General features: G+C 38.4%; 2 protein-coding genes across 2 annotated transcripts; one reads left to right on the top strand and one right to left on the bottom strand.

Annotated features, from left to right (window-relative positions):
- Window positions 1-3,946: 3,946 nt before the first annotated feature.
- Window positions 3,947-4,708, bottom strand: LOC141841765 (protein LIGHT-DEPENDENT SHORT HYPOCOTYLS 5-like). Its single transcript, XM_074729960.1, has one exon. The coding sequence runs from the start codon at window positions 4,703-4,705 to the stop codon at window positions 4,082-4,084; it is 624 nt and encodes a 207-aa protein (XP_074586061.1). The 5' UTR covers window positions 4,706-4,708; the 3' UTR covers window positions 3,947-4,081.
- A 3,614-nt stretch (window positions 4,709-8,322) lies between these two features.
- On the top strand, window positions 8,323-13,385 carry LOC141841764 (calcium-dependent protein kinase 3-like). Its single transcript, XM_074729959.1, has 7 exons — window positions 8,323-9,055; window positions 11,140-11,283; window positions 11,441-11,593; window positions 11,885-12,000; window positions 12,073-12,240; window positions 12,605-12,835; window positions 12,918-13,385. Exons 1-7 carry the CDS (start codon window positions 8,392-8,394, stop codon window positions 13,059-13,061), a joined length of 1,620 nt encoding a protein of 539 aa, XP_074586060.1. The 5' UTR covers window positions 8,323-8,391; the 3' UTR covers window positions 13,062-13,385.
- Window positions 13,386-14,130: the final 745 nt, after the last annotated feature.

The following is a 14,130-nucleotide window of genomic DNA, read 5'->3' as shown; positions in this document are numbered from 1 at the left end:
AACATGTAGTTTCTGAAAATCACAATAGTGGGGATGCATGAATCTAGCATCATCACATGGATATTGCTAGCTGAAAGCAAATCCAGGAAATGATAGAAGATACTGCGCAATGCCAGTGCATGAACCTCTGCCCTGCTGCCTTAATTATTCGTACGTCATGTGCGTGTGGGATGTGTCTACGTTCATTGTTTCTTTAAATGTATACTGATTGTCGGATTTTAGTTAGTCTTACTTCTCGAATCAATAGTCAATAGTCAATATATAATAGATCATCACTACCACTTGATCACTCAATTTTTTGATTTCTTTACCTTTTAATTTCTCAGCTTTAACCTCTCGGCTTCTCGGCCACTCAACCTTTCGACTTCCCGACCTCTCAACCACTTGACCAATATTTGGGTTCTCGACCATTCGATTTCTCAACTTCCCGACCTCTCGGCCATGTGGCCTCTCGACTTCCCGATCTCTTGACCTCTCTGCCACTCAACCTTTCGACCACTCCACAGCTTGACAATTTGGCACTTGACTCTCGGATAATTCAGTTCTTTAATCGCTCATCCTCTTCAAGTCTTAGTCAAGTAGCCACTTGACCCCGCCCCTTGGTCTCTCCGCGCCCCATCTCGACCACCACCCTCCGCCCTACGCGGAAACTACCAAAATTCCCCAAGTGTGTGGTGTCTGCAAAGGGGTCAGAGCGGTTACGAGATTGTTAAACTTGATTTCCTGGATAATCTAGTTCCTATGTATACAACTAAAAGGTAAGAATAATCAACGACTATGGTGCCATAGAGCGGTTATGAGGTTGGCAGGATGACCCTCAGATGCCTCATGTCGGGATCCCATGTCAACAATTGTTAAAATTGATCTCCTCGAGCCCCGACAGATGGCCTCCATTGAGTCGACATGAAGATGTCTTTCCTATAAGAATATAAATCCTTAAACAAGTATGAAAAAACTCTCAGCAATTTAGCAACTACATTATATATTCAGTCGTCTTTTTCTTCTTCTATACTTTTCATCTTCGTCCATTGATACTAACTTGAATGTCCTATCAAGATTTCCTGGCACCCATCTAACCCTTTCGCTCAATCTACTTTTAGGTCTCTTCACCGGCAAGAGTGAAATCTTGCATGAGTCGAACACTTTTTAACTGCCTACGGCATTCGACCGGACCATATACAATATTTTTTAGAAAATTTATCATCAACGACACATAGAATATCTCTACATTTATGGATACACTTCAAACATTAAATTCATTAAATGACCAACGTGCACGGTCAAGGCAGATCAAGTAGAGCCTGGGGTAATGACACTTTCAGTGATAATTTTTCAAGTTTTTGCAAGATAATCTAGTTTTTGTTTTTAACTCTTGTTATTAGTCCTAACGTTCTAGAAACTAAAGTCTTCCATTTTATTTAATTACAAGTTCCATATACTATCAAATGGTTTGCCAAGTAACTAATGGATTTTCCCAAGCTCATGCAAAAACTCTAAAATATGGAGAGACTAGTTGGCACGTAACGTAATCATGACAATGTCATGCACTACAAATTGGAAGTTTGCGGCATCAGAAATCTCTTAAATTTAAGGGTTATCTCTCCAATTAAATTGGACACCGAGTACTAATGAAGTTGTTTTGACTTCGCATACTACAAATTTAATTGCATCTAAGTTATAAAATTAGCATAACAGCACTATAAATTAATTTGTGATATTTGCAAGTGGCCGGATGACATAAGAGCTCCAATTGAGTTTGAAGACTCAACATATAGCTGAGCAAATTGATTTTTCGTTATAATTAGGAAAAGAGAAAGAAAAAAAATCTGAAAAACTAAATGCGATTGATACAATCAAGGGAGGAAATGCAGTATCAGGCGTAATTAGATACGGCAATTAGTGCATGTACTCTGCCACTTCCAGCCATCGTATTATATTCCACCGTATCTTTAATTTGTCTGATTTCATTAATTCAGTGCCAAACATGTACACCACCAACTTGTCAAATAAAATAAACAGGCGTGCAATATATAGAATACATGAATTGATAATGAACTAGCGAACAAAACAAGACAGTAATCTTTTATTCTACTAAGCCAATGGCAAAATGGTTGCAGAGAATCTACAAGGTACGCAGCTGGGACCTGATGATGGCTCACGTACGCTTTGCTCGATTAACTCTGCTTAATTCCATCAGCATTTGTACATGAAACTGACTCCTGCATCATAACCAGTGCTGCCTCTGCCTGCCTCTCACTGCAGTTTTTACTCGTCTTGATTTAATTAACGCGCGAGCCGAAGCGGAGCGACGACAGCGACAGAGCATCGCTGACAGAGCTGGGATTTCACAGTGCTGCATGCTTTTCAGTTTTCCCACTGAAGGTGAATTTATAGGATGGAGACGAGTCAATCACAATCAGTGATCCAGCCGCACGAATGGCCGGCGTCCATTTCCCTCGAGCCCAATCATTGTAAACAATATCGATCTCCCCGGCGAATACAATACTACTGTGAAAACCCCGGCCCCTTCGTAGTATATGCATGAAATATAACACACACACTCCCCTTCAGCAAACAGTGCATGCAATTACTACACTTGTGATCGATATGATTCATCAGTCACTGCTGCATGCGTGGAGCAATGGGATTATACAGAATATAATTAATTAATCGCTTTTATTTTGAAATTGAATGGGGGAGAACCAAGGTGCTTCGTACCGTACAATAATGGAGGAGGATCGTAATTAATATATATTAAATGGAAGATCAATGCCTCTGGTGCGTCGTGATCTTGCTCTTGATTCTTCCTAGATCATAGTGGGAATGGCCTACGCCATTATTGGCCTCTTTGTCCAGCTCCAATTCCTCTCACTTGTGTCCCCACTCTATATATATATATATATACTTTTATCCAAAACATATGACAGACGATAAATGGAAATTAATTAAAACATACTAATTAAAAGATAATTTAATTAATTACTTGGAGGAATTTGATTAGTATAGTAAAGGAATCAGTTGATTAATATATAATACGTGGTTTCCTCGATCATCAAAAGGACAGAATAATAATAATAATAATAATAATAATAACTATTGGATATATAGGATCCACCGAGCTTACAATGAGATTTGCCTAGCTGGCGCATTTAGATATCTATATATATAGCTGCTGAGACAAATTAATGGAAGACAAGTTTGTCGTATATCAATTAAATACCCTTAAAGCTTATGTTTCAACCAATTAAATATCGTTTATGTTTCAGTTAAAGCAAATTAAGGTACTGATTGCCTAACATTCTCCAAATTTCAACACTAATGAATTCTGTATTCCCATTGAAAACAATCCATCAGGTTGGAATTTGGGAATAGAATCTCATGATCAGAAACGACATATTCAGGAACCCAAAAAAAAATCATTTAAATTATCATCATTAACAAGTAATATTAGTCACAACTACTTGGACTTAATCTAGGGACCTTATCTCATTATACTGACACTATATGGATGCGTATATAGAAAAGTAAGAACATGCACTAGATTTCGAGCATACAGGACACATGCACACATATTTTGCTTTTTTCATATATAAATAACATTTTGTTTAAAAATATAGTGCATGGGCTTATGCATATATACATACGTGTATATATATTAGAATCTTTTTGATGATTCAGCTTCATTTCATTTAAATATAATCGAAATAATTAAAGACATAACACAAATTAACTTGTCAGGAAAAAATTGATATGGGAACAATTCCATGAGGCAGTTTCTTCTTGCTCCAAGAAGAGAAAAAAAGGGGAAAAATTACTAAAATGAAATATAGGCCTATCGTAAATAAACGTGTCTTTTTTTTTCATATTTTTTGTTCTTTGCAAATTTTCAATCGTGGAAAAAAGAATTGAAGACTGTATATATCTCGTGCATATTCATGATCTCCTCGAAAGCATAATTAATCAAAATTAATAGAAGCAGCAGGGAAAAAAAGGGGGACAATAAATAACGAAATTAACAACAACAGATTAATACTTGCTTCAACGATCAACTCGGAAAAATTAATTTAAGTAGATCGATTAACTAAGAAGACCCACCGGGCGGAGCATCACCGGCGCTTCTCTCCGTGGCGGTAGTACTCATTGCCGCGGCAGACGACAGTGAGGAGGAGGAGGAGGGAGCTGGAGCCTCGGCCTCCGCCGCCATCCGCTTCCTCTTCTTCTTCTCGTAGGTGATCCCCCGTGCCTTGGCCTGGCTCTCGCGGACTTCCCGCAGATACACGCGAACGGAACGGGCGGCGAAGGGGTTCGCCTCCGTTCGTCCGCCGCTCTCCTCGAAGGCTGCGCGGAGGCGGCCGATGAGGGCGTCGAGGGAGCCCCAGGCCTGGCGGAGCGGGCAGGAGCAGCGGGCGGGCGGGCCGGGGCGGCCGAAGAAGCAGCAGCCAGCCACGTGGACCTTGGTCTTCCCAAACTGGTCGAGGTAGCGCAGGAACTCGATGACGTGGGCTCCGCCGCAGGCCGCGAGGGCCAGCGGCGGCCGCCCGTTCCGCAGGTACTGCAGGAAGGTGTGCCAGTCCCGTCGCTTCTGCGACTCGTAGCGGCTGGGCAGCGAGGGGGCAGCGAGGCGAGCGTCCGCTGCCGGGGTGGGGGAGGATCCACGGCCCTCCGGCGTGGGTAACGCGTCGGAGTCCGGGGAGATGGGATCCATGCACCGACCGATCGATGACTACTCGCTTAGCAACAAGCGAAAGGAGTGGCATTAATTGACTAAAGGGAACCATTTTACTTTTTCCCCCATTAATTTTTAATATTTTTTCCATTTTGTCCTCGGAGTTTAAAATTATGAAGGCTAGATTTTTCACATGGCGGCGGGCCCCGCCAAATGGTCAAACTGGAGGATTGACTCAATTTTTCTTTTTTCCAACGGGGCCAATTTTCTGAGATGCGAGTTCACTGCACGCAAGGCTGTTGTACTTGATGTCCATTGGATAGCCAACATTATAGTCGATAGGCTTCCCCTTCAATGCTATGCCATGTCTTTGACTAAATCTTGCCCCTGAAAGTGAAAGATTTGAGAGCCAGGGGATTGATTAAATCTCTCCGTCACATATTATTTTATGAATTTTAAATTCTTAACTTTAATTTTACTTACTGTAAAATCAAGCAATTGTTGGTAAAAAAAGTATAGTCTTCTAAATTTAACTGGCACAAATGGATGCAATCATCCAAAGGCATTAATATTGAACAATGAAGGAGACGAATCATTCCGGAAAGAGAGAGACTGGTGCTTCAATTATTCTCCAGTGTGTTGCTGTCTCGGCGTGTGAGACAGATATAGGTCAAAGTAGGGGGATGACCTTCAGAGTCTCATTATTTGAGGAGTAATGTATTTTGTGAGATTAACTTTAATACTGTTTTTTAGTTTCAAATTTAATGTATGTAATTAGTGACATAACTTTGAATTAATGTACTAAAATTTTGATATTCCTTATTGTAGTTATGGTATTATTAATATCCTCTTTAAGTTTTCCTTGTTTACCTCCAACTGTCTTTCCCTCTTCTCGGATCAATTCTGCAGAAGGACACACCTGTAGTAGCTCTGCAAACATGGCTGTTATGGCTTTGTAGCAGCTAGGTATTAAGGAGAGAGTAGCGAGGAAGTGAAAGGAATTGAAATCGAACCACTCGAAGAGAAGAGTTCACATCAAACATGCATCTGCATGTTTTGAATCCATGAACTGTTCTTTATTCCAAATCAAAAGCAGCCACTTTACCATTTCGTTCGAATCCATGAACTGTTCTTTATAGCTAGAGAGGAATGGCTGGTGGGGAATGGTCCAGAAACACTACGCCCCACTCCTCTATCCTGTGGAATATAATATAATCCCCTGCTCTGAATTCTGAAATCCAATCAATGAAACAGCCATGGCCGTGCTGAGCTACCATGACCTCAATGACCAATTGACCATAAGTAGCTTCGCGGTTCGGTTGTTGCCGGTCAGGGAGGAGGCGGCGCAGTGCTCGATTTGCCTGAGCGGGTCCCGGCAGCCGGGGGAGAAGGTGAAGGCGTTGCCGGGCTGCAGACAAGGGTTCCACGCGGAGTGCGTCGACGAGTACTGGCTCCGGACGAACGCGAGCTGCCCGCTGTGCCGGGCCAACGCTTCCTGAGTTCGCCGGCGCCGGCGGGATCGGCGGTGCAAAATTAAGGGGTCATAGACGGAAATAATCATTTTTTGATTTTTTTTTCCCAGTATTCACAGAGATTTAATCCATTTTTTTTCTGAACTGAGGAATCTATCAAGTCATTAATTTGAAATTAACATTCTTTTTATCACTCGATTGCAATATTCAATTCAAGATTCATCTATAAAATAAAGGAGTGATGTGTGGTTGTTGATTTGTAATAAAAAAATATATTATTTTTAAAAACTAAAATAACATAAAAAAATATTAATTACATAAATCTATTGAATAGTTTGGATAACAATTAAATTGTAACCATTATTTTTCACTGAGTCATGAGTGTTTTTTTAATTAGTTGCTTTACACCCATTATTTTTGTCAATTTGTTATACACATCCTATCAAATTTACTTAATTTATTTAGTCAATAATATTTCAAATCAATTTTCTAAAATTAAGAGTGAGTAAAAAGTCGATAAAATTGAATAAATTGGAGATTTTTAATTAAATTTCAAAATTTAAAATTATTTATTTGATTAAATCGAATAAATTAAATTTAATTTTAATTGATAAATTTTTAATTAAGTAAACTTATAAATTCCTAATATAAAGATAATCAATATTTTAATATAAATCTATAAATCAATATAATGAAAAAGTCAGTAAATATCAAAGGAATAAAATATTAAAATTATATACGTTTTTTAGAAAAAAATAAAATTTTAATGTCTTTGGACATTTTCAAATTTAAAATGCGTTTTGTGAGAATTTTTTAAATTTTTTTTTAATATAATATTCTTTTTTATTTCTTTAAAAAAAAAAAAGAAAATTCATTCACTTGGAGCAAATCGAGGAAATAAAGGGCATCTTACCTTAACTGCATTGGTGACCTTCCTGCCTGCCTTTCTCTTTTTCCAGCATTATGCTTTCGCTTTTCAAATCCAAATCGGTGCAATTCCACTTACCTCGATCATGCTGTAAATTTAGAAAAAAAATATACATTTTTTACATCTCTTCACCTTGTCTGTTCCCCGTACTTTACTCAATTTTCTTCTTGCCGAATCTAAAATAATCTTTTCTTTCCGCTATCATCTAAAACACACTTTTTATATGTCGGAAGTTTAAAAATTATCAATCCAGTGTATAAAATCGTTAAAGTGATAGAAACAAAATTATGTTGAAATGATGAAAGATATTTAAAAATTTATCATACTAAAATTTCTATCAAGATTAATCTGTATTTTCTAATTTATTTTAATGATCATTAATTTTTTTTTATAAAATTGAGAATTTATTTTTAAAATTAATCAAATCATAACAACTATTAAAATGAATATAGTTTATCTTTAAAAAAATATCAAAAGAAATTCAACCCTATTTTTTTTTACAAAATATGATTATGATAGTTATGGTTAAAATTATTTCAATAATTTTAAAATTAATAAAAATTACTTTGATATTAATCAAACTACTCTAATTTAATTGAAATTACTTTAACTTTAATAAAATTATTTAAATAGATCAAAACTAATCCAACATTAATAAATTTAATTTCAATTACTTAATACTATTATAATAATTTTGAGTAAGACTACTATAAAAATATTAAATCAGGAGCTCTTTTATTTATTTAAACATACGATAGTTTTAATTTTAGAAAAAGAAATAAAAAGCACCTCTTAATTTTATGCAAAAAATGGTGCTATTTCTTTAATGATTTATTTACTGGATAAATTTGAAACATATTTTAATAAAGCAATTGATAAATGTACTGATTATAATTATAATTAATATAAAAGTGCTCAATAAAAATATTTTTAAGATGGAAAATATAATGAAGTGTTATTTTAATATATATATTTTAGAAAAATAGAATTTTTTATGATAATAAATATGCTTTTTAAAACTGCTCAACCATAACAAGCGTACTCCGGGGGTCAAAATGTAACCTTTGGAAAGTATGTAGAGCAAAACAAAATTGCGTCTTGAAAATAATAGCAATCGCACTAGCCAACGGTCCCCTGTCGCTTTCTCTCTGTTTATTTGCTTTCACACTTGCTCTCGCTCTCGCTGCTACCAAACCCAACCAACGCATCGCCTTTTCCCAATCCAAACCTTCTCCCGATCCGACCAAATCCCTCGCTCTTCTCTACTGAATCGGATGTGAAACCCTAACGATCTCCCCGGTCAGGCCTCAGATCAGAGATCCGAAATGGGTAACTGCTGCCGCTCGCCGGCGGCCGTCGCCCGCGAGGACGTCAAGACCAATTTCCCAGGAGCCCACCACGAGCCCGGAGGCCCCGCCTCCGGGAAGGACCGCCACCACCAGAACGGCGTCGGCGGCCCTCATTCCAAGCGCCTGATCGTGCTCAGCAGCGACGCCAAGTCGGCGGGCGCTATCGAAGAGAAGTACGCGCTGGACCGCGAGCTCGGACGTGGAGAGTTCGGGGTTACCTATCTGTGCATGGACCGCGACACCAGGGAGCTGCTCGCTTGCAAGTCGATATCGAAACGGAAGCTGCGGACGTCGGTGGACGTGGAGGACGTGCGCCGGGAGGTGACCATAATGCGGCACCTGCCCAAGAGCCCCAGCATCGTGAGCCTGCGGGAGGCTCTGGAGGACGACGGCACCGTGCATCTGGTGATGGAGCTGTGCGAGGGCGGGGAGCTGTTCGACCGTATCGTGGCGCGGGGGCACTACTCAGAGCGAGCGGCGGCCGTGGTCATGAGGACGATCATTGAAGTCGTGCAGCTGTGCCATAAGCATGGGGTTATCCACCGCGACCTCAAACCGGAGAACTTTCTGTTTGCCAACAAGAAGGAGAATTCACCGTTGAAAGCGATTGACTTTGGGCTATCTATTTTCTTCAAACCTGGTAAGTCCATTCTCCTATAGATCTTCGTGCTTCCTGGAAATCACACAGCACTATTGTTCACATTGCGCTCAGACAGCTGAAACACAATTCGAGACTTTGTTATTGACGCAGAGTTCCTGATTTTAAATTGCTGATGCTTTTCCCAAATCAAAGAACATTTTCATATATGGTCGATTTCATTATCAAACCTGGTTTACGATCCTCTGGAAAATGTTTTTTTTTCTTTCAAAGCATTTCTTTAATTCTGATCCGACGAGTAATTGTGTATGTTCCGGTCTGGGTCAACTCCTTGACAAATCAACTCCTTGACGATGATGAATCAGCTATTATCTTTCAACCGGGTCTATCTTTAACGGGTCGAACTTTAATGGGTCTGTTGAGAGCAAGACAGCTGCTGGTAATTCGGCTATCTGTCAATCAGTGGATGATGACTTGGCTATTCAGCAAGCGAGATCAACCGAACTTCAGGGAACCTCTCCTCTCAAGGTTAGGGGGAAAGACATACCTTGGCGTGACTCATCCGAGGCTCAAGTTAGGGACGGAGCATTGAACGGAGAGATGAACAGAGAAATAGTAGTTGCTTAGTTGATTGTGTATACCTTTGGCTATTGGAACAAATACCTTTTGTAGAGAAGGAAAAGTAGTTGCTTACTTGACTCTCCATTATCTGATGTCTTTTAACTCCAATTGCCGTGACTCTTCAGATGCAAGGTTAACTCCGGTAGCTGTGACTCTTCAGATACAAGGAACAACTTTGTCCCTTACATATTCTGGCATAATTTCAAATAGGCGACTAACTTCCACACCTATAACCGTTGCCTCTTTCTGTTTTTGTAACTAATACACCTTTCTCTTACCATTCACATTTGTACTAAAAACAACTATTTCAATTGCTTATCTGACATATCTTCCATAATTAATATACCCTTTGCTCTACCGAGTCCAAATTCTATCTGAACGTCCTACCAGATCAAGTTGCCTTCTAACTCAAATGAATTATCATACTTCTTACTAGCCTACTTCTGAGCTTAGCCAAGTGACCCTAAGCAATGTCGAATCCTTTATCAGGTAGGTCAAATGATCCTGAATGTTGTTGAGTTCCCTGCAAACACTCCAACTTCTCCTGGAGCAACCCCGACTTCATTTGAATACCCTCTTGGACTCAACTGACTCCAACCACTTTTATCCGAGTTGGAAAGATGCCACATATAGTCTACTTTGACCAAGTCAAGGGCTTTCCACGTGAAGTCGGTTGTCCAAGCCCAGATTATTAACCTCCTCATCAGTGTATATTAACACTTGAAGCGTCGTGTCTACCTGTCTATTTCTACGTTGCTTTAACTTATTCAACGTGATATGTGGTCATACTATTATACTATTTATACTCGAATGTTAGGCTAAAATAGGTTTGTAGAAAAAACATTAACTTCCGTTGTGTCAAATTCAAAAGCCCAATTAAGACTCCCAATTTATAAGAGTATATTTGGAGATGGCCAACCTCATTTGCCAAAAAATGAAAGTTCTGTTTGAGAGAAAAGGGATGAAGGAACTGCTAAGAAACCACAAAAAGAAAGATCTATATAGCTCATGTATTATTTTAGCTTAGGCATCTTAGATGTAATGGATGCCTATGTTAAGACAAGTGAACTATTAGTGAGAGATTATGAGTTCAGAAGGGTGCAACTGAACTAGCAGAGATTGGAATTAGAGAAATGTTCGCCAAGAATTGCACAAACTTTTTGCCAAAAACATACGAAACTAATTTTACAATACCATGTTATGCCTCCATCTTCTAGAAAACAGTTCCTAAGACTCTATATTGTATGAGATAATGAACTATATCTTCTTGAGTTTAGTTTCATGTATATTTGTCATGAGCTTCCTTACTATTATAATCATGATTGTTTCAAGCATTTCTAGTTAAGAATTGCAATATTTGTTCCATCAGATAATTCATCTTCTTAGCTAACCTCTACTCCATTCCAATAACTGTGATGGCTCTTTTATTGTTGCATCAACAAACACATAAACACTATTTTAAATTCATGGTCTTAGTAATTTCTATTAAGTTTTCTCCATTCCAGGTGAAAGATTTTCTGAGATTGTTGGTAGCCCTTATTATATGGCTCCTGAAGTTCTAAAAAGGAATTATGGACCAGAAATTGATATATGGAGTGCTGGAGTTATTCTATATATCCTCCTCTGTGGAGTTCCACCATTTTGGGCTGGTAAGGTTCCTCTAGTCCATCCAAATTTACTTTCAAATTCTTATACTATTGCTGCATATGGAGAGATATAATTTACTGCCTTTATTGATGTGCACAAGTCTCCTCAATTCTGTTAAATTCTAACGCTACTAAGAAATGCAATGTATTTATGCTACAGAATCTGAACAAGGAGTTGCACAAGCCATTCTTAAGGGGACTATAGATTTCAAACGTGATCCTTGGCCTAGTGTTTCAGAAAGTGCCAAGAATTTGGTTCAGCAGATGTTGGAACCTGATCCCAAGCTTCGGTTAACTGCAAAGCAAGTGCTTGGTATGGCACATGACAATGTGACATGCTTTTATTTGAGAGTAATTCATTAGATTTCAGTTCTATCTGGTTAACCTTTGTGATCTGAAAATCAACATTATGGACAATTTGATATCACAAAGTTTATTAGAATGGCTTTATTGGAATGGCTATCTTCTCTAGCTTGATCCGGCCCTATTCTCAAGTTCTAATTTCAAGACACCTGCCATATGCAATTTGAAAAGTTTTTGTTTTTGTTCTTTCAGAGTATGTCGAGCTGATGCATAGATATCCATTCTTTTTCTTTTCTTGCAGAACATCCTTGGCTTCAAAATGCTAAGAAAGCACCAAATGTACCACTTGGTGATGTTGTCAAGTCAAGGCTCAAACAGTTCTCAAGAATGAATAGATTCAAAAGGAGAGCTTTGAGGGTATATGCCTTTTCTAGGTTAACTGTTTCAAAATTGTTGAATACATCTTAGTTTCTTCTACTTATTTCGTAGGTTATCGCCGATCATTTGTCGACTGAAGAAGTTGAAGATATTAAAGAGATGTTCAGGATGATGGATACCGACAATGATGGCATTGTTTCTCATGAGGAACTCAAAGCTGGCCTTGCTAAGTTTGGTTCACACCTTGTGGAGTCTGAGGTGCAGATGCTTATTGAAGCTGTAAGTGTACATACAGGATGACTTTCTTTGTCCTTATATTAAGCCCAAAATAGAGCATGAATGTAAGAGGGGTGAAGCCTTTTGATTTATTCTATACATGAAAATTTTTTTCTTTGGCAAGACTAGGCTGAATTGATTTCTAATTTTCTACCAAATAAGTATAACATGAAAACTTTATGTATTTGAATAAGCACCGTAGGAATTTCACAAAATTTTCTTTACAAAATATGTCAATTGATGATAATAAAGCTTCGCTTGCTCTCCGGTCACCATGGATATTACATTCATTTATATGCTAAGTGATATTCTTACTCACCAGATAAAAACAAATTGAATGATTTAACTGTGTAAATGTGTTGAACAGGTTGATATGAATGGAAAAGGGACCCTAGATTATGGAGAGTTCTTGGCTGTATCTCTTCATTTACAGAGAATGGCAAATGATGAGCATCTGAGAAGGGCCTTCTCCTACTTTGACAAAGACAGGAATGGCTTTATTGAGCCAAATGAGCTTCATGAGGCACTAGCAGAAGATGGAGCTCCTGACAGCATGGATATTGCAAATGATATCTTACAAGAAGTTGATACTGACAAGGTAGCTATCTTGTCTGTCGGTGGATGCCGTGCCACACCTTTGACCTCTTCTTCATTAACGCGATTGTTTTATCCAAATGTAGGATGGACGAATAAGCTATGATGAATTCGTGGCAATGATGAAGACCGGAACAGATTGGAGAAAGGCTTCACGGCACTATTCAAGAGGAAGATTCAACAGTCTGAGTGTCAGATTAATGAAGGATGGGTCCTTAAACTTGGGCTGACGATTGAATTAATATCCCATGAATGGAATTTTCTATATCCCAGTTATTTTCGTGGGCTTTGGTCATGGGATCCTCCTCTTGATTTCCTTGCTCTGTAATTAGTTGTTCCAGTGCCATTACCATGTTTTGTGATATGTTGTGAGATGATATGGGGGATTCTGTTATCTAGATGCACAAAGTCGGTTTCGTGATTACCATGATTGAAGAGCAAATCTTGTGAGATTAGTTGCAAAATGGAATTGATCATGGTGAAAAAAAAATCCAACAATTTGTAGGATGTGCACTTATTAGTTATTATTATTTCATTGCTGTCACTTATTATGATCAGGATTTTTAATTTGTCTAAGTTTTTCTGGGCTTATTGTATTTCCTAAGCTGTGGGCTGCTTTTGCGTGCACCCACATCGAAGAAACTATATAAAGTCAAGTTGTAATTTTAGTAATCCTTAGATTTTTGCCGACATATAGTAAGGCACGCATGAAAAGAAACACGTTGCGAACGCTTACTGTTGACTTCGTTGTCCGATCACGCCTCGTCGTTTAGCACGTTGACCTTCTCCCCCAGATTAAGACCGCCCGCATGTGATCGGTGCGACGTGTCGAGATCCAGAGGCTTCTTGCCATTGGATTCGGTGGGTTAGACAATGTGCAGAATATATCGAGCTTCGTTGACAATTTCGCCGCGCCGGCCGTCGCTTTCTCCAGATAATTTATACGAATAGTATTTAGTTGATAGATCGTAACTTGTATAGATTTTGTTAAATCTAATAAAAGATTAATGACGGTTGAAGGGGTGGAAAAGACGATGGCTCTTGCACGATGATGATTGATGTCGTCCATTAATATTATGATCCTGTGTTAAGTTATCCGTTCACCATGGATTTTTTTTACTTAATATGGTAGATTTATTATAGTTTATTAGCATGTGATGGATATATTATTTTTAGAAATATGATATATATATATATATATTATTCAGAAATATAGAAAGCATAATTTTACGTGATAGTTTTTTCCTTCTACTTCCTTCTTGGTAACATGCAAGAAATTAAATAGAAATGCCGCAAGTG

The sequence above is a fragment of the Curcuma longa genome, chromosome 11, assembly GCF_044706935.1.
Source record: "Curcuma longa cultivar G26 ecotype Majalengka, Jawa Barat chromosome 11, ITB_CL_G26_1.1, whole genome shotgun sequence".
In the NCBI taxonomy this organism is placed as follows: Eukaryota; Viridiplantae; Streptophyta; class Magnoliopsida; order Zingiberales; family Zingiberaceae; genus Curcuma; species Curcuma longa.
Note: the sequence above shows the minus strand (reverse complement) of the source record. Positions and strands in the feature narration are given on the sequence as shown.